The sequence below is a fragment of the Aspergillus lucknowensis genome, assembly GCF_044049455.1.
Source record: "Aspergillus lucknowensis strain CBS 449.75 chromosome Unknown BJX67scaffold_91, whole genome shotgun sequence".
In the NCBI taxonomy this organism is placed as follows: Eukaryota; Fungi; Ascomycota; class Eurotiomycetes; order Eurotiales; family Aspergillaceae; genus Aspergillus; species Aspergillus lucknowensis.
The window spans coordinates 21,055-40,660 of record NW_027263635.1 but is presented as its reverse complement, the minus strand read 5'-3'; the positions used below and the strand labels follow the sequence as shown (position 1 = coordinate 40,660).

The following is a 19,606-nucleotide window of genomic DNA, read 5'->3' as shown; positions in this document are numbered from 1 at the left end:
TACGACCGGATTTCCCTTCGGGCGAGGTGGCTTGACCAATGGGCACTGCAACAGATTGGAATTCCCAAGCTCAATTCCAGGCTTTGAATCTTTGAAAGGTTTGCATGGGGCTTCTTCGCCGTCTTCACATGCTCATAGGGCAGGTGGGATGCTTAGTGGGACATCTAAATAACAAAGAAGCACATTTCACAACTCAGGAGATCATCATAGGTATTTAGTATGTTTGGACTATTTAAACCATGGATGTTGTCCCAGCTAGAGAGCTATCATGATGTCTAAGCTAGCCCCACTTCATATTAAATTTTTAGTACAGTTCCTGACGAGTAATTTCTTCGTATACTTTACTCCGTATATATACTTACTTACTACTAGTAGTAGTTAATAGCTAATTGGTTACTATTTCCTAATTAGTGATTGTTGGTAACTCCAGAGACAGTCCAGGCCACCACTCACAAATATACATGAAAATTAATAGCAATGTTCAAGAAATAGACAAAGCTGCGTCATTCTCCGGTGGGATTAGAGCAGCGTACAACAGAAGCGAATCTAGAAGAAAGCAGCAGTGGGAATGAAAGAAATCAACCCAACTAATTGCACCAAAAGCTATTGAATGAATAAAAGTATCTATGGCAGGTAATCGGGACTGGACCTGCGATATTGCAATTAGTAATCCATCTCTCGAATCTATGAAAATGTAGATAGAAGAATTACCTCCCGCACATCCTGGCTCGTTCGATTGACCGTACAGCTTCAGGTCGACCTCGGCTTCGCCTTGCGACGGGTACGTCAACCATGCTTTTGCCCCTGACTCTGGGTTTGAATTGGTTTTGTATCTGAGGCCGAATCCATCCTCGCACTTGAACGTCGTGTCGCCCTCGTTGTCCTTCTTGTTCTCGTCGCATACCTTGCGATCGTTGTACCACATGGTCCCGTCGTGTTGGGCATAAAGTCCGACGTAAGTCATGATGTTGACCTTAATGCAAGCGGTTACCTCAGGTGGGATAGTTGTGGTGGAAGTTGGAGGGTTGTCGCCGTCATCAGAAGTTGTCGTTGAAGGAGGCTTGGTGGTAAAGGTTGGCTGATTGTCGTCGTTGGCCGGATTCGGAACACAATAATAGCCCGTACACAGTTCACCACAGTTGTCGGTACACGTCGGAGAAGGCTCGCCCTCGGCCCAGGTAATGGGCCCTGGAACGGAAATGTCCCCGATCTGGCCGCCGCCATCGCTGCAGTCGCCGTCTCTCTTGGAAGCGCTCCCAATTAGGCATACCTCTACCCCAAAGAACTTAGCAACATCCTTACAGGGCTGGAGCGGGGTTCCGCCGGACGTGGGACTGGGGTATTCCAAATTGAAGCCATCAACCAGACAGTTCTTCTCCTTTACGTGACCGTTCCATACAAAGGGAATGGCGTCGTCTCCTCCTAGGCCGCGCTGCATGCTCATAATCAGCTGCTTGACCTTGGCCGGATCTTCAAGTTCTCCCTGGAACTTTGAAGGTAGAGCGCGCAGGTAGGCCACCAGTCCACTGACTATGGGCGCGGCAAAGGAAGTTCCCGAGTTCCAGCTGTAAGTACCAGCTTGGATACTTGCACCCCGAACCTTGTCTCCTGGTGCATGAACAATGTATTCCATGTCAGGGTCGTTTTGGAAGCGCTCGCTAAAGGCTGCCCGGGCACCACCCTCCATAGTCGCGCCAACGACGAGCGAGCTGCTCTTGAGATTATCCTGGAGGGCGAAGATCTGGGGCGCTTGTCGGTCGCTAAACAACCCGTCAGTTGCATTGTTTCCGGATGCAAGCACGGTGAACGCCTTTTGGTTGCTGATCCGGTCAAGAATTGCCTCTGCATACCGTTATTAAACCAGTTCATGAATTACGGGCGGGGGAATTTCGGGCGCTTACTCATCGTCGGCCGGAACTTGGCTGACTCCCGGATGCCTTCGGAACCCCAGGACAGGTTGATCACGGACTTCGGTCCTCGCTCGGGATGTTTCAGCAGGTCGTCAAGGACGCGTAGGAGACCCTCCAGAGCGCGTTCCTTGATATTGTCGAGTTTCACATCGACAGGGACAATATTCGCCTTCGGAACAAGGCCCACCGTTGCACCAGCCACGAAGGAGGTAACCATCGTTCCATGGTAGCACATGCGATTGGATCTGGGACCATAGTCCTTGGGATCTGGGGGTTGCAGTTGGACGCGTCTGATTTGGCTCATCTCCTAGTTCATGTTAGTATACTGGATTGCTGTGAAGAGTGCCGGGGGGAGGAGGGAGGAGGAGTGACCTCTGCGTTCTTGTCAAAGTCCACACATGTATCGACAATGTAGACGTATTGGCCTTCGCCCAGCGACTCGTGGAAGTAATAGGTGTGGCTATCGCCATCGGTGAAATCCGGATTTGACGCCCAGTTGGTCACGCCCTTGGGAACTGATACTTGGGAGCTGGACCATCCCCGTGCTGTCCGCTTCCCAGTCGAGAAGTCGTCCTGTCGCTTGACGCGCGCGTGTACTGGGACAATCTCTTGCATATGCTCGACGCCTGTAATCAAGTCATCTTCGGGCGTGGGCTCTTCAATGGTCCCGGAGAAGCCAGGGTTAGCAACCATTTTATATGGAACGAAGACATCGCCGCACTGCGACATGTCCCTGAGTTTGGCTATCAGCTTAGTAGGCAGCCGCTCGATCCAGATAAACGCAATGAAGTTGATCACCTGCGACTTGATATACGTAATATGTGCTCGGGACTCCCACGTTTTGATTCTACTCTCGACCTGGTCACATTTTGTGGGATCTTCACAGTACACGACGACTGTTTCCTTCTCGCAGCCGAACTTCTGGAAGTACTTGAGGTCATTCCGCCATGCTGTGGGGTGATCCTGCCAGCTGAAGCGACGAGACAGCCAGTGCTTGCCCGTATCAGCCTCCGGATTAGGGCTGCGTGCCTCGATGGAAGACTCGCTGTTCGAAGCCAGGGAGGCGGCCTCGGTCGGTAGGACTTCCGGATTGCCCACCGGAGCGGTTCTCCTCTCCACGTTGTCGATAGTACACGCATCGGAGGTGGTGGTGGTCGAATCCCAGTCGGTTACATGACATCCGAAAATGGTGTGGCAGGTCGAGCTAACATCGGTCGTGGTAGTCTCGCCTCCGTCGTCGACACCGTATGAGGTCGTTGTCGAACAGATCGAAGCGGATTCTGTCTCGCACGGCTCGGGTTTCGGAGGGCTCGGGCTCGGGCTCCCATCGGGTCCGATCCTAGGCCAGTCAGTCAGCATGTGGGGATGATTTTCTGGGGCTGTCCGGGGGGAAGGGGGACTACGTGATAGAGGGCCACGGGGGCAGTGGCGGGGGCCCTGGGCCTGGGCCTGGGTCTGGGCCTGGAGGGTCAATGGTCCAGCCCTCAGGCCACGGGAACATCTCCGGGCGAGGGGGGCCTCTGTCACTCGGTCAGCTGTCTGGCATCCGATCAATCGAAACCAGGGATTGACTGACGGGGGGATCACAATTCCCGGTGGGAAATCCCATTCCCATTCCTCAATGCCAAACTCTTTGATGCAGGACTGGGGAAATCGTCAGTTAAGGGGATGATCAACGGGAAGCGAGAGCATACCTGGAAGAACCACGCATCGCAGCCAACCCGGACGGGTGGGTCAGGATCATCTGGGTCGGTCCCCACGGGGTTTAGCTTAATCTTCCCCGGAGTTATATCCCAGTCCGTGAACGTGACCAACTCCGTAGAAAGGGGCGGCGGCGGTCCCGGAGGGGGTGCGGGTGGTAAGGTGACAGGGGGGAAGGTCCCTGGCACCTTCACGCCCGACGTCAGGTTATCCCAGTCCTCCGGCGGTCCCTCGGTGATCCGAGGCCAGGGGGGGAGCACCACAGCCTTGGTGGTTGTTCGTTCCTCGTCGCCGACGGTGTATGTGATGGGTACATCCATCGGTTCGAGGAACATACTGGGGTACGGCTGGACGATGGTGGAGTTGCTCTCCATGGATGGAATGGGGATGTTATAGAATGTCATCGAGGCGAATGTGATAGGATCTGGAGTGAGAGTGATTGTTGTCGTCGTGGTGCCGCCAATCTCAAACGAGGTTGTATAGGGCTCGATAGTGACCGTTGTCAAGCTGGGAAGCGGGCTGGGAGGCAAGACGATGGTACACGGCGCCTCGCATTCCATCTCGGGCGTTTCAAAGACCTCGTCGTCCACGTAGACGATGTTGCCTTGCGAGACATTATCGCTATCCTGCAAGTCAACAGCCCAGTCGCTGGTGCCCCCAAAGTTGAGCTTCTTGTATTTCTCGCGCCGGCTCTTCTTCACATCGGGATCCATATACGCCACCCACTCGACGTCTTTGTAGACAAAGATAGTGCTATCGGATTCCTCGTCATGCCACTCATCCCACTTGACCTCGTTCACGCGCTTCAACGTTGCAATCTCGGCGTCAGAAATGTATCCGCCGGTCCCGGTACATTCACCCTTTGCAGCCGGGGACTGGTTGCGCTCGCCCAGGTATTTGCACATGGGACCGGTACAGCCTGCGTCTGCCATTTTGAAGCTTCGGCCGTAGCTGCTGACACCGACGATCAGCTTGTTGGCTGGGACACCCGCCTTGGTTACCATGGCGAGAGCTGCCATTGTTTCGGTGATGTTTACGTGAGAGCGCAAGCAATCGCCACCTGGACAGCCGGGGCTGCATACATTGTTGCATGTTAGTGGGCGATATATAGCTATTCAGAGGCAACAGGACAGTACTCACCTCACCCATTCATTACCAACGTCCCACTGGCCGTGCAAGTCGTATGTCATATAGACAATGTAGTCCACCACCTCGGCAATCTCTTCGATTGGGAAGTTTCGCAGGTACCAGTAAGACGCTGGAGCTGCAATCGCAATAGACTTGTCATCCGACAGCTTTGCACGGAGCAATTTCAAGAAGTCTAGGTAATTCGACCCATCCTGAGCAGAGCCTGGTTGAGACCCTGGGATGTCGTCTGCACCGGGGTACTCCCAGTCGAAATCAACTCCATCAAGCTCGTTATCCTCGACGAATTTGACAATATTGTCAGTGAATACATCACGATTCGCACGCTTCACACCTTCCCGGATGATATGGTTTGTACCGGGTTCGTTCGAAAACGCCCATCCACCGAAGGAGATAATCCGCTTGAAACCAGAGCCCTTCATCTCCAGGAACTTGCTGAACTGTTCTTCGACACCCTTGTCGCTAGGAACAAAGTCATCCGAGATATCGCCGAATGCAAAGTGGATGTGCGTAAACGATTCCTCAACACTGTCGACGTCCATGTGTAAACAAGGCCTATCACCGTTCCAGGCCTCGAAATACGCGATCTGGATGAACTCCTCGGGGGGGTCGTCGTTATTGACGATGTCCATTCCACAGCTTGCAATGCACCCATTGGTCCCCTCCTCTGCGGTGCCAGGAGTATCGTCAATCGAGGTGTCGATGCAAAAGTCATCAGTTGTGCCACAATTCCCCCATATGTTACAACAAACATTCAAGGGACACGGGTTCAGATCAGCCAGCTTGGTGCCGTTTGTGGGTTTCTCGGTGCCTGGGACCTGAGGACCGCATATTGCATCCTCGATAGGCGCTGGCAGGGGGGGATCTCCATCGCTAACGCAGAAAACCTGGTTACGCTGCAGCCTCTTACACCCCATCCACCCCCAGGTCTTGCCGACATTGAAGTCCTCGATATCCTCCACATCGAGGTAATACTCATCCGCCACGTCCTGGCACAGCTGCCCGTCCTTCAGCTCATGGACAGCGCAGGTCCCGTCCTCGTGTGGCTGCGGTCGCAGGTCAGGTTTCTTGCCTGACGAGCAGCAGAGAGGGTCACCGGGTTGGATTGTGTTGCAGAAGTCATCGTCACCACCATTGTAGTCGATGAAGTCAGCATAGTCGATCTCGCAGCGGTCCTTGGCTATTGATGTGCAGGTTTCACCGGATTTCACCTTGACGTACTCGCAGACTTTGTCCTGATCGTCTGCTCGGCGGCTAAGTGGCTCTGCACCGGCGAGGGTCAGGGTTTGTAGCCCTAGAGCCCAGAGTGAGAGCCTCATGCTGCTCGCTGGATGGCCTTTGCCAACTGGATATTTAGATGAACTGGATGTAAATCTCTGCCTCACCACTCGTTGCCTTTACCAAGGGTAAACTCTACATATTTATCCAGTCCATCCATTCTCCGCTGTTGTTACCTTCAGCTTAGCCTTCACTTGCCGAACTAACCCAATCCGGGCAGAGTCCGCGACTTTTCGGACCCCAACCTCTGGTTTCCCATACCATCTTGCTTGGAAGTCCTAAAATCAACGTAGAATCTGGAGTCCCCAATGTAACTATGTCTCAGCCTCTTCCCGCCCTGCCGATATCTCTCAATACCCAAGACATCGTAGCCCCCGAAGGGGAACCTTCACAGCCCGTCCCTCGTTTATATCCCTGTATCCTTTTAAGTACCAGCGCAGCGTACTTCCAACTTGGATCTCGTTTACGGGGACATGGCGTCCTTGGCGGGGCGCAGCGAAAGCCAAGAAAAATGCCGAGCTTTGCTGCAAGGGAAGGCTATTGGCTACCATTTCTGGTTGGTGTTTCTTCATGGTCGGATTGGCCCCTGCCCAGGATTCTTCAAAGGGTGTCTGGAGTCTCAAGCCCCCTATGACCCGTGCCACGGCGTATCGCCAATTGACACAACCCTGATTCAAGGATCTCGCGGCGGCACAGTGGAGTGTATCATAGATTGCGAACTCGCTCAATATCGCAAACTGCTGTATAGTATAGCCGTGTGAACAACTAATTCCTTTAGACGAATTCATGCACACGAAAGCTCTTCCCCCAAGATCTATTGATATGGCTGATGGTTGGGTGGTCGAAGACTGTCGACAGGGTTCGCCGATGGCCTGCACATGGCGCAGCGCCATGACAGCCATTGCCTGACTGGAGAACGGGCCCTCCAAGATCAGTTATTATATAACGTAAATCCCCACCAAACCGGCCACCCCACCGAGCCAGCCACCTCGTCGATTTTTGACCGCGCTTTGAGATCTTGAATCGATTCCCAACCACCAACCAACGCCGATATTAATTAAAATTATGTATCTAAAGGTGCAGGACATCTAGTTCTAATATGTCCAATAGTAACACAATTAGAACGCTTTGGTGGAGCGCGTCTTGGCGCTTTAGAAGGTAGAGGCGCAGGAGTCGTGAAGACCCCCCTACCTCACGTTCTTGATCATTTCTCAACACCATGAGATCCCTGCCCTCCTGAATCGACATGCCTGTATCGGAAGGCATTTGGCGCTTAGATCGACGCCTTTTCCGCTTTGAATTCTCATTTTCTGCGCGGAGATCATGGTTTTCCTTGGCCAGGTAGGCAGCATCGTATAGAGCTATCTCGCAGCCCTTTAGAACTTGCTGTAGGGCCGTTTTTAAAGGTATTGGAGGACTTTGAGAACCGTTTTTAAGCAATTTTTTTAAGCGAAGATGCTTTTTCTGCAGCTGGTAAACTGTATGAGGTGTTGCTAGTGTTGACGAGCTTATAGAGGTCCCATCACGGCTTCCAGGTGGAGTTGGTGTAGCAAGCACGATATTCAACCTATCAAGGACTCGCTGGGGATTAAATAGTAGTATACCAGCTGCAGCAAAGCCGTTTTAAATATTTTGAGGCGTAAAAACGGTTGTACGGGCCATGGGATAGGCCTTTAGAAAGTCTAATTTGTCGATATAGTGGATTCCAGGGCGCGCTTTTGTCTCGATGATCCTCCCATACGCGCGCTTCAAAGGACCAAAACAGCCAACATCAAGCGGCTGCAAGAGATGTAATAAATGCAGAGGCATGCAGATTAGTATAATATTGTTCTCGCTACAGAGCTTGTCGAAAGCAGGTGTAAGATAACTTCCATGGCCATCAAGAGCTAGGAGTCGATACCGGCCAACTATATGGCTGCTGGTTGCAGGAATAAAGACCTTTTAAAACCATCGGAGGCCCATCTCATCCGTAGTCCAACCATTAGGACTTAATTCGATCATCCAGTCTGCTGGCAAGGCAAGTTCTTCGTACCATCCCTCGATATGAACCTTTCCTTTGAAGATAATACAGGAAGGAACTAACCACCCCATTACATTGATAGATTCAATCGTTGTGACCCAATCGCGGTTTCCAGGTTGAATTAGATGAGGTTTCCCAGGCATATTAGATCTAGTAACTACATTAGTAGTTGCTATTAGACCCATAGCAAAGCCAGTCTCATCAAAGTTGTAGATATCTTCATCGCAAATCCCATATTTCATTCGGACCCCCTGTAGTTGATCAAACCACACCTTGAGAAGCTGGGGATCTTCGCATTTAGCTCGCTGATAGCTATAGCTTCGCGCATATCGAGTTTTTAGTTCATCTCGACGTTTAATGAACTTTGTTGCCCAGTTCTTCCCGATGAGTTGAGGGAGGGTCGATGCTGCAGCTAACGTATTTCCCCACCGAGCGGATCACCCCACCGAGCGGATCACCTCCTCGATTTTCAACGCGTCGTTCAACACGTTGAATTCAAACCTCTACCATGCCACCAAAAGCGCGTCAAAGTCGCCAAAAATTAGTTAAGCAGGAGGGCAGGATCCAACTTGCTATCCAAGCTTTAAAAAACTCTGAAATTCAAGGTATTCATCATGCAGCAAAGGCTTTTAATATTTCCTATATAACACTTAACAAACGACTTCAGGATCAACCTTTTTGCCTAGAAGTCCGCGCAAATAGCCACAGGCTTTCTCAGCTTCAAGAAGACTATTTAGTTAACTAGATAGTATCTCAGGATACACATGGAGTTCCTCCAAGACACGCGCAGGTTCATGAAATAGCAAATCTTATCCTGCAAGCAGATACTTTAACTCCATGCCTACCTGTTGGAAAGAACTACGTCACACACCTTATTTAATACCGTGAAGAAGTCCAATCTTGATATACAAGGAAGTACAACTATAATCAAGCCAAATGCGAGGATCCTAGGGTTATAAAGGGGTGGTTTGAGCGGCTCCAGCAGGTCCAAAATAAATATGGCATCCTTGACCAAGATATCTACAATTTCGATGAGACTAGCTTTACTATGGGTTAAATAGCAACTACTAAGGTAGTTACTAGATCCTAGATGCCTGGAAAACCTCATCTTATTCAACCTGGGAATCACGAGTAGGTAACAATAATTGAAAGTATCAATTCTATGGGGTGGTCGGTTCCTACATGCATTATCTTCAAAGGAAAGGTTCATATCAAGGGGTGGTATCAAGAACTTGCCTTACCAGAGGACTAGAGGATTAAATTAAGTCCTAATGGTTGGACTACAAATGAGATAGGCCTCTAGTGGCTTCAAAAGGTCTTTATTCCTGCAACCAGCAGCCATATAGTTGGTTGATATCGATTGCTTATATTGGACAGCCATGAAAGTCATCTTACACCTGCTTTTGACAAAATCTGCAGCGAAAATAATATTATAGCTATTTGCATGCCTTTTTATTTATTACATCTTCTACAGCCTCTTGATGTTGGTTGCTTTGGGCCTTTGAAGTCTGTATATAGTGGTTTAGTTGAATCGAGAATGCGCCTAGGGTTCCACTATATCGACAAATTAGACTTCCTAAAAGCATATCCCATGGCCCGTACAACTGTTTTTATGCTTTAAAATATTCAAAGCAGCTTTACTGCAGCTGGTATATAGCCATTTGATCCCCAGCGAGTTCTTGATAGGTTGAATATCATGCTTGCTACACCAACTCTACCTGGAAGCCATGATGGGGCCTCTATAAGCTCCTCAACGCTAGCAATACCTTATATAGTTTACTAGCTGTAGAAAAAAGCATCTTCACTAAAGAAATTGCTTAAAAATGGTTCTTAAAGCCCTCTAATATCTTTAAAAATGGCCCTACAGCAAGTTCTAAAAGGCTGCAAGATAGCTCTATATAATGCTGCCTATCTAGCCCAGGAAAACCACAAGCTCCGCGCGGAAAACAAGAAGGCAAGGCAGAAAAGGCGTCGATCTAAACGCCAGATATCTAATAATGAAGGCCTGTCGATACAGGAAGGTAGAGACCTCATGGTGTTGAGAAATGATCAAGAACGTGAGGTCGGGGGTCTTCGATGACTCCTGCACCTCCACCTTCTGAAGCGCCAAGACGCGCTCCACCAAAGTGTTCTAATTGTGGTATTCAGGGCCATATTAGAACTAGATGTCCTGTACCTTTAGATACCTAATTTTAATTAATATCGGCGTTGGTTGGTGGTTGGCAATCGATTCAAGTTCTAAAAGCGCGGTCGAAATCGAGGAGGTGATCCGCTCGGTGGGGTGATCCGCTCGGTGGGGAAATACGTTAGAAGAAGATTAGCCATTTCTGCCACATCTCCGGGTCTAGGAGGAACTCCACGCGAATCCCTAGATAGAATCCATTCTACTAAAGACTCTTCCTGAGTTTCGGAAAGCCTGTGGCTATTTGCGCGTTGCTGCCCTCGATATTGGACCCCTTCCATCCTATCGCGCAATGTTCCTCGATGCACATTATAAACCTTCGCTGCTTGGCGGACGCTTCGAATTTGTGATTTTTTAAAGCGGATATTGCGAGTTGGATCCTGCCCTCTTGCTCCACCAAGTTTCGAGGATTTTGACGCGCTTTTGGAGGCATGGTGGTGGTTTGAAATTCAACGCGTTGAGCAACGCGGTCAATATCGACGGGGTGGGCGGTTCGGTGGGGAATTACGATAATAGGGAGGGTCCTTATTAAGGGGGTCAAGCATGAACGCGGATAACTAGAGGGTTGTTTGATTTGCTTGTTAGCTTGGATTATGCTTCGTAGATGGTACAAGTTACTCGGGCAGGTCATCATCTGGGACATCCTCAAGTTCTTGCCCCGCTTCCCAACTTTCTAGCCATTCGGTCAACCTTTTCGGGGGACCGGGCTGATCCGGAAACCCTCTGTGGAATTTCTGGATCTTATACGGGACAACCTTGAACCCGCGAGCTAGATACCAGTTAGCGTCGGGATCACACTTTCCATCGAACCTAATATTGCAGCTTTCCTCTCCATGTCCGCATCCTCTGCAGGCAAATAAGGTCTTCCTTCCTGGCTGGGAGCGTATAGAAAATGTAGGTAGAGAAGGAGAGCGAAAGCTTCTTGCCATTTGTAAAGATGCTTTCTTGGCTCCGGGGGGAGAGAAGGACGGCGGGCGAACCGATGGAGCATCCCTTTCTTCGATTAAAATGAGCGTACAATTATAATATTATTAAAACTCTGGATTTATGCTGGGTTCTTAGGCTGGGGCATCAATCTGCAAGAGAACCCAAAACTAGCGTTCACTTGATAACACTACTTATGGAGATGTCTGATTCCGCCCAATCCCCTAATTGTAATGTATGCAATACACTCTTCAGAAGATGATGAGACTGCCACAATCGATAGCCCGCGGCCATCCACGCCCCCTCGAACTTCCTCGATCTCCCCAGCGAACTTCCTAACACGATATATGAAACCATCTTACTGAAATCTAAGCCTATAGATCCTTGGCTTGGATGCGATTCAAAGGTCCCAACCCAGCTTTTCCGCGCTAGCAAGGCGGTCCACTGCGAAGCCAGCTCGCTATTCTACTCCCAGGATCGCTTCAATTTTAGTAAGCGCAGTTCCGAGGAACTGGAGGGGTTTTCGTCCACATTAGATAGTAGTGTACCCAGTTATCCCGTTCCTCCGGCAAATTGGTACCCGTAACGCAAGCTCTATTCGACCTGCCATAATCGACTTTCCAGCATTCCTCTACCTATAGAGTATCAGGAAGCAATTATATTAGTCTGGCCTTGGGCTATCAGCACATTGACTATTAAAGCCCCTCCACTGCTGCACCCTTTCCCGCCCGTACGTAAGTTCCAGTGTCGTTGTTGCAAACTCGTTGATTTGTTTGCACTCTGCAGAGTATATGAGCTCGCAGGCCTCAGCAACTTGCATCAACCCTACTGATCGGGACGAACAAATCTCCAGCCATTCGGTAGCAGTTTCCGCTTCCCACACTCCAATCCGGGTGGTGAACATCATGCCGCCTGGACACGGGCCCCTCCTTCCACCCTTGACAAAGCCGAAGAGCCCGAGCATAGTAGCCATGACATTCCAAGTTCGGCGAACAGTCTCAGAAACGATCCAAGAGTGCCAGAGCAATTGCATGAAGTCTTTGCCGTAGTACTTTCCGGGTTCGGAGGATGCAAGTATGTCTCGCACTCCGGATGGAACGGTGTTTGCCGCTGCTGAAACCATCTCCTTAGTCCATGCCAGCATGAGGTCGTTCCGATTTTGAGCGACTGGACGTAAGCTGACTTTATCTTCAAAGAGGCCAATGAACTGGTAGACCAACAGAGCTTGAACGCGCGCGATGTGGCCCATCAAGTCAAGGCCGTTGCCCTGATCTTGGAGAACAAATGACCCAGTGGTGTCAAAGCCGTGCTCATTTAGCAATACCTGAGAGCGCTCTTCTACCAGGCGCATAACCAGCTGCTCATTGGCCGGAGTCTTGTTCAGGAAGCATGAAAGGCACATGTACGCATCTTGGATGTTTCTCGGGAACCTCAAGCTGTACACCCGAGGGTGGATGAAGGGATTGCCTCCCGTCTGCACCCACTCAGCCAGCCAGCCACGGACTTTCCTAACATAACCGCCCAAGTCAAAGGAGGAGAAGGCATCCATCTCGAGTCTCTCCGAGCGGACGGTGTCCCACGTATGAATAGAAGTGAACCAGCTTGAGAGCTGCGCATGAGCCTTTTCTTCATCCAACGAAACCAGTGGATCCAAGCCGCGCAGAGCCGTTTCCGCATTTAATCTTGGAGGCGTATTCTCCTCTGATGAGGTTTCTGGGGGTGTCTCGGGCAGAAGGACCCAGTGGCTATACCTTTTCGTCGAGTACTGACAGTCCAAGCCTCGGGAACGACAGCGAAGACAGGCGGGGCTCTGGCGCGAGCATTTCCGCTTCGCTTTGACGCATGCCGCGCAAGCCTGGATGTGGTGAGACCGCGAAATTGGCTCAGCCATTGGAAATCAGGGACTGGAACCGCGCGATGAGTTACCGAGACCACGTCGGATCAGGGAGAGAATAATGGGCGAACAGGAAGAGGAAGTGCTTTGGACAGGATTTGTCAATAGGACAGTACGAGGCGCCCTGGGTCGGCAGTGAATCCGCAATCTGCCCTGTCCACCAACGGGCTCTAACCGCATCCAGTTGGCGCCCACCTCGGCGATAGAAGGCGCATGCCCAAGCACATACCATAACAATTTGATGCTCAAGTGGTGTTTTGCGGGTGCTAACCCAAATGGGCAAAGTAAACGGGATTTTAGCAATGTGCATCATGATGTTTCAATGAGGTGAAATGCGCATGTCCACCCAAGGGCGTGCACGGTGGGGAGTTTTGTAATCAACTCATGGCCTAAGGCTTAGGGAAGACACGGTGATTTTTATATAAATATGGATTCATATGCCTATCCGTCCCCCTCAACAGAAATTGCATCTGGACATCAACACCAATCTTCCTTTCACTTGACTTGAATTGCATAAACTCCCATAGAACGCTCGACGTGATCTTTTGAACATCATGGATATCCTCAACATTGCTAGAGCAACCGATGTCACCAAAACGGTGCACAACGAGCGATATGACGCTCTCTCCACTGACAACCCCAAGCTCAGCCAAGCTGGCAAGACCATCTTGATTACCGGTGGCGGAACGACAATCGGCAATGGCATTGGGCGCTCTTTCGTACGTGCCTCAGCTGAAACGGTCATCATCCTGGGGCGACGTCCCCAGGTCCTCCAAGAGGGCGCCCATCGCCTCGAGCAAGAGGCAAAAACCGCTGGTACGCACACAAAGATCATCCACCGCCAGCTTGACATTACCGACTTCTCCGCCATCGATGCATTCTGGAAGCAGCTGGCTTCCGAGGGGATTTCCGTCGATGTGTTCGTGTCGAATGCCGCCGCTTTCCCTCAGATGAAGCCTTTGCTGGAGGCAGGTGCCAAGCATATGTGGTCGCAACTGAATACCAACGTCCATGCGCCCATGTATCTGTTGGAGAAGTTCCATGCACAGAATACTGGAAAGCGAAAAGCAGGAAACCCATTGCATGATCGAAAGTGTCCGTAATAGCGCTAACCTTCCGCTCTAGTTCGTCGTCAACGTCTCCAGTAACATAACGCACACTTACATGCACGCTGTCACCACGAACCATGCAGCATACGCTTTCAACAAATCGTGCGGCACCATGCTCTTCCAGATGGTTGCGAAGGATACACCCGTCGAGGAGATGCAGATCACTTCAATGCACCCTGGCCTTATCTGGCAGCAGGAGTGGGTGAAGATGGGCTTCAAAGATGATGTCGGATTTGATAACAGTCAGTATGCTCAAGTAATGTCTTCAACGCTCCATAAAGCTGACAATGATTGGTCAACAGTCGCTCTTCAGGGTAATTTCGCAGTGTGGCTCGCAACCCCGAATGCCGCATTCCTCCATGTAAGTCTCCATATACGTTCGTTCTCTCGCTACTGAGGGCTTTTGACTCACAAAGATTAATAGGGTCGATTTGCTTGGGCATCTTGGGATATTAATGAGCTGTCCGAGGGACCAATTCGCGAGCGCATTGAGGAGGATCCTTACTATCTCAAGATGACCGTACGTGGTGCCAACCCATGATGACCTGATGTGAAGTGTACATCATGCCAGAACCCACGAGGGGGGTTGACATCTAGATATAGACTTCTTGACAAGTTACTTCTTGAAAATGATCCGGGCTGTATTTCAGGGTCTGTGTATGTCACTCTGAGCGTAGAAATGCATGCTGGCTCAACCCTAATTACAGTGGAATCTCTCAATCTTCTCGACATCGATTTGAGCTTGATGAGCTTACCCAGCCGTGATGACAGCGGCCACTTGTTGCGGAGTGGTCGTTGGAGCCATCTGTTCTCGAGCATTTCACCGTCCCAAGTGACTTCAAGTACGAGGAATCATGGCCAATAATTTACGGCGGAGCCAGATCGGAAGCACCAGTCTTGAGCACACTGCTCATCCTTGGTATTATCCCCACGGCCCTTCCCGAGTCGCCGTCTGATCGTAAGGAATAGATGCTGCATTGCAAACCCTGAAGGCCTCCAGTAAGGAGGCTCTCTCTTCGGCACATTCCGACTTTACACGGCTGCGGGATATCTGCCCGCTTGACCAGGCACTGGAAGCAGCTGTGGTTCGGTCGCTGTCAACCAGAATAGCTCCTCACTTGGGAGTGTCGACCCTTTTAGTGGAGTGGCAATTTCCCACAGTCGCATGTAGCAGTACGCCAAAAGCAATAATATCCAGGCGGGTTATCGTTCCAATCCACCATGCAATAGCTTCCCTGTCTGGATATAGCGCTCCAATAGCGCCTTAGTGGTCGATGCCGCCGCTGCAGCCGCAAAATGCTGCCAACTCTTGTTTTTATGACTGTCGGCATAGTCGCATACGGCCTTGACCACAATACAGGGGATTTCTTCCCATACGCCCGCCCCTTCCATCTCGAATGTGGCGAGGTCGTGGACCTTGGCAATCCTATCGCGATCCCCGCCGGACTTGATAACGGCATCGCCGGAGCCAATGCTTCCGGCATAGACTGACGGAGCCTGAGCTTCTTTGATGCGTCCCTCCGCTTCTAGTTGTCGTTTACATTCAAGGCGCTCTCGTCGAACTAGATATTTGCGGTCACAACCAAGCTCATCACATGACAATGTGCGGGATTCATTGCAGACACTTGAAGAACTATCTGTCGTTTCTGCGCAGGAACACTGTGCGGAGCGACGATGTTTGTGCTGGTAGTGTGCTTAGAAGAGCCTATCTTGTGACGCTCCTGGATACTTATATCTCGCTGTGCGGCGATTACTACTCGTGCTGTCCTGTATTTGCTGGGGGTACACTGCCGCCTTGCGCTCGAGGCGATCGCGTGCAAGATCTGTCTCGAATACAGCAAGAAGATTGCGGATGTGTTTGGAGGCTCTGCCAAGACTGTCTTCGACCGCAGTCCTTGTCGAGAACCCGTCAGGGTATTGCTTGCCAAAGTCATATTGTACAATACGCTTGCTGATGACCACATCGCCAAGAAGAAGCTCCTCGGAATCTGCCAGATAGGGAACACCACCACAGATTCCAGTGACCAGAGCAAGCCTGAGGCCGGGGTAGCTTGACCGAAAGCTTGCAGCGGCAGCAGCAGCGCTGACCTTGCCCATGCCTGCCAAAAGAACCAGAACCAGGTTCGACTTTCCGATACGCCCTGTCGTGTATATGTTGGTATCTCCGTCTGCCCTACCATAATACTCGCCATCTTCGTCCCAAAACTCGTCGACTAAGGTGGAGACCGCATTGAACTCTAACGACAAGGCACATACTATTGCAACCTCGAATTCATTGCGGGTGGAAGGGCGGGTAGGTTTCTGAGCTGGAAGTCCAACTGATGGTTGTTGGTCAAAGGGCGGTGCTAGTGATAGCTTCTTTGAAAGTGGGAGATCAGACACCGAATCGCGCCGTTTTCGTTTCGAAGTCTCGGGGTTCGCCATCAGCTCCAGATTCCGCACTACTTGTTCGTAAATGGCCTTTCTCAAGATTTGATCAGTCACTGGAGACCCTTCTTGGTCGAGGAATTTGGGAAGAGCCATGTGGAGGTAGAGACAACCCTCCACAGCTTTCAGGTAGTTGGCACTCCCTTCTCTCTCTGCCACGCTCACAAAGTCGCACATCTCCGCCCACTTTGATAAGTTCGCTTTGCTTTCAGGCTGTATTTCAATTGGAATTGTATCACCGCTGTCGATTTCGAGAAGAAGTTTTGCGAAAGATAGAAGAACGGGGTTACCAGGGCCTACTCCGTAAAAGGAACCGGATGACTCTGCTGCGGATTCTTTGGGCTTAAGTGATATATAAAGAGCACGGTGACCGGGCTGTGTACCAGAAAAGCGTAGAAAATACAGAGACTCTGGCTTCCAGCTGTACAAGCCTAGCTCGAGGTCCTGGTTGAAGAAATCCATCAAGCATCTTGCGAGGGAAAGGGCCAAGAGGGCCTTCTCTCGAGAGCTAATTTCCCTTTCGCCGTTCCCGCGAGGCAGTCCTTCGCAGTGATTCGAGTGAAGACCATTTGATCGAGAAGTTGAGCGAGCGATTCAGCAGAGAACTTATCGACCGACGACATGACTGCTGGCATTTTATCCGTGATATCAAAGAGTCCCTGTTGGTCAACGACGATGTGGAGTACTTTGCCGTTCGCCTGAGCCCGGTGGATGGCATCACATATACTGTTCTTTTCGCTGGGATCGACTTTCACTCTGATTATGGTCAAGGCGAAATTCTTCACGAAAGGGGTGTTATAGCGTACCTGAATGAACCACATTTGGCCTCCTGCCAAACCATTTCGTGGCACACAGATATGAACATATCAAACGCGGCTTGGTGTGTATCGGACTGCCACTCGTCTGATATCCCCAACTTGACTTCGTGGGATATCCCACAGTCACGCTGCCGAAAGTCCTTGAAAATGGCGTCAATCACGGCGCTGGCAGTTCTTTGTTGTAGATCAGGTTTCTCTTGCGCCAAAGGACTTTCCGGAGTGTCAGGTTGCTGGACTGTCGGGAGATTGACATTTTTGGGCTCCTTCGCCCCAAGTATGGAGCGTTCTAAAAGCTCCTTCGATGCGATGACCCGGTCGATTTCAGTTTTCCCTATCTGATTCTCGGGAAGCTTGAACAGTGCTCGTGGGCCGGTAATTAAATTGTACTCGCCTGGAGTGTATTCGATGAAATTGACGAGAGAATTCAAGCCTGGGTATTGATCACCGAGATTCGCCATTCCATCCTGTGAATGGCGTTCTGGCGCTTGGGACGGCTTGACGAGGTCGTTATTGACAATGTCATTGAGCGAAGACAAGAGATTCAGTGCAGTTTGGTCGATCTCGGAGGAGTCATTGTCAGGCTGTTCGATTGTTGCTGGTGTGGCGGTGATAATGTAGCGCAGACCAGCATCGAGAAAAGCGGCGTCGTTGCGCCATTTTCGCGCCTTGACGGGGGCACTGGGGGCTATAGCTCTGGTAAACCTCGCCAACCTGCCAGACAAGTGCGACCTGAGGGCTTGGAGGCTGTTCCACCCAGGCGAGTCCGTGAGAAGCATGTCTCCGGGGGTGTGGTTGCTGAGAGAGCGAACGGAGATGCGAGCGGCCTGAAGGTAGAAACCAGTTGGGTTCAGCGCGCTAAAGCTGGCATCGACGCACTAGTCGCTCAGGGCGCAATCAGATGCTGATTGGTTTTATAAGCATACATTATTCCGAGTTATGCCGCATGAAAGTGTCGCATGACGTCACATGATCCCCACCTCTAGCTCTTGGTTGCTCGCGTCGAGGTTGACAACGTCTTGGGATGGCCTCCACACTTTCGCATTTGGTATCTTTGGGAAACACCGATTAATCTCCCACCTTCTGGAGTTGTTGTTCCGGGATCTGCCAATCGAGACTGAGGCGGAGTGCTTTTAGCTGTGGTGACAGGAGGAAGTCGATCGTCTGGCCTGAGAAGGGTTGAGTGGAACGTCTGAGCTCTGAAGTGGTGAAGCATACACTGGTAAATGTAGCTGTGTATTAGTATCAGCAGTTATGCTCGGTATTTGGATACTTGGCAATGCATTCGGTGAGTTTGGGAGGCGGTTTCTTAAACAATCTGGCCAGGATATGGCCCTGGAATACTTGTGCTGCTTCCAAGTGAGGTGTGTTGCGAAGATTCTTGTTTGAAGAAATATGCTTCAAATGAGTCACAGCGAAACCTTAAGATATCGCCACCTCACGGCTCTGCTGGCATTAGGCTTCTCTCCATCAGAGAAGGAGCGATGGCGAAGATGCAGGTGCAGGGACCCTCGGTGCGGCTCAACAACAACCACAGCAACAGCACACCCAGAAGTCCCTCAACAACCCCTTATCAGATCTTGACCTCCATCATCTTGTCCTTGTTAAACCTCCACTACCTCTCGTCCTTTCTTTTGATCACCTTCCTGGCGAACGGCAGCAGCCGACGCCACTAGTTCTCGATATACCCGCCATGTCTCCTTCCTCACCATCTCTCCATCTCAACTTCACCCCTCGACAGAATCGGAAAGGTCAATCTAGAGAATCCGGGCCCAACAGGAGTCGAAAATTGCAAAGCACACCCTGGATCTCGACCTCCACCACCTCCTGTCCTTGCTTTCGATTACCCTCCTGGTAAACAGCAGCAGCTGATGCCACTAGCTCTCGTTTCTTCGTTCCGCTCACCTTGTGATCTACAGCAGTCGTCGGCGCCAACACACCTCCCATCGAACATGGCTAAACGTATCCCACTCTCGCCAAGCGTTTCCCTTGTATTTCTGGCTGGTGACATTTCGTCTGGTTGAAGATGACATTGGAGAACATCTGAGTAACAACCATGTGCCTCTATTACAATTGTTAATCTGCTGGTTCCTTCAGACATTGGGCATGGCAGATATGTGAAATGGAAGGGCTAGGCTAAGGTTGAAGAATATGACAATATTTCTGGTTGAATGAGTCTAGCAGATCAATCGAGTCATAT

General features: G+C 50.7%; 6 protein-coding genes across 6 annotated transcripts; 2 read left to right on the top strand and 4 right to left on the bottom strand.

The window, feature by feature from the left end:
• Positions 1-1,779: 1,779 nt before the first annotated feature.
• Positions 1,780-2,251, bottom strand: BJX67DRAFT_334933 (uncharacterized protein). The gene has a single exon (XM_071027571.1). It carries the CDS (start codon positions 2,212-2,214, stop codon positions 1,873-1,875), a length of 342 nt encoding a protein of 113 aa, XP_070880548.1. The 5' UTR covers positions 2,215-2,251; the 3' UTR covers positions 1,780-1,872.
• On the top strand, positions 2,250-3,149 carry BJX67DRAFT_334932 (uncharacterized protein). The gene has a single exon (XM_071027570.1). It carries the CDS (start codon positions 2,526-2,528, stop codon positions 2,988-2,990), a length of 465 nt encoding a protein of 154 aa, XP_070880547.1. The 5' UTR covers positions 2,250-2,525; the 3' UTR covers positions 2,991-3,149.
• On the bottom strand, positions 3,150-6,154 carry BJX67DRAFT_334931 (glycoside hydrolase superfamily). The gene is made up of 4 exons (XM_071027569.1): positions 4,752-6,154; positions 3,605-4,685; positions 3,487-3,554; positions 3,150-3,430 (listed from the first exon to the last, which is right to left on the bottom strand). Exons 1-4 carry the CDS (start codon positions 6,074-6,076, stop codon positions 3,310-3,312), a joined length of 2,595 nt encoding a protein of 864 aa, XP_070880546.1. The 5' UTR covers positions 6,077-6,154; the 3' UTR covers positions 3,150-3,309.
• A 5,538-nt stretch (positions 6,155-11,692) lies between these two features.
• Positions 11,693-13,142, bottom strand: BJX67DRAFT_368309 (Zn(II)2Cys6 transcription factor domain-containing protein). The gene has a single exon (XM_071030620.1). The coding sequence runs from the start codon at positions 13,050-13,052 to the stop codon at positions 11,823-11,825; it is 1,230 nt and encodes a 409-aa protein (XP_070880545.1). The 5' UTR covers positions 13,053-13,142; the 3' UTR covers positions 11,693-11,822.
• A 467-nt stretch (positions 13,143-13,609) lies between these two features.
• On the top strand, positions 13,610-15,142 carry BJX67DRAFT_392184 (NAD(P)-binding protein; the record flags this gene model as incomplete). The annotated part of the gene is made up of 4 exons (XM_071034906.1): positions 13,610-14,148; positions 14,201-14,406; positions 14,467-14,525; positions 14,589-15,142. 4 exons carry the CDS (start codon positions 13,610-13,612, stop codon positions 14,703-14,705), a joined length of 921 nt encoding a protein of 306 aa, XP_070880544.1. The 3' UTR covers positions 14,706-15,142.
• On the bottom strand, positions 15,142-18,185 carry BJX67DRAFT_392182 (5'-methylthioadenosine/S-adenosylhomocysteine nucleosidase family protein; the record flags this gene model as incomplete). Its single annotated transcript, XM_071034905.1, has 4 exons — positions 15,142-15,858; positions 15,919-17,108; positions 17,198-17,329; positions 17,398-18,185. 4 exons carry the CDS (start codon positions 18,183-18,185, stop codon positions 15,368-15,370), a joined length of 2,601 nt encoding a protein of 866 aa, XP_070880543.1. The 3' UTR covers positions 15,142-15,367.
• Between the last annotated feature and the right edge of the window lie 1,421 nt (positions 18,186-19,606).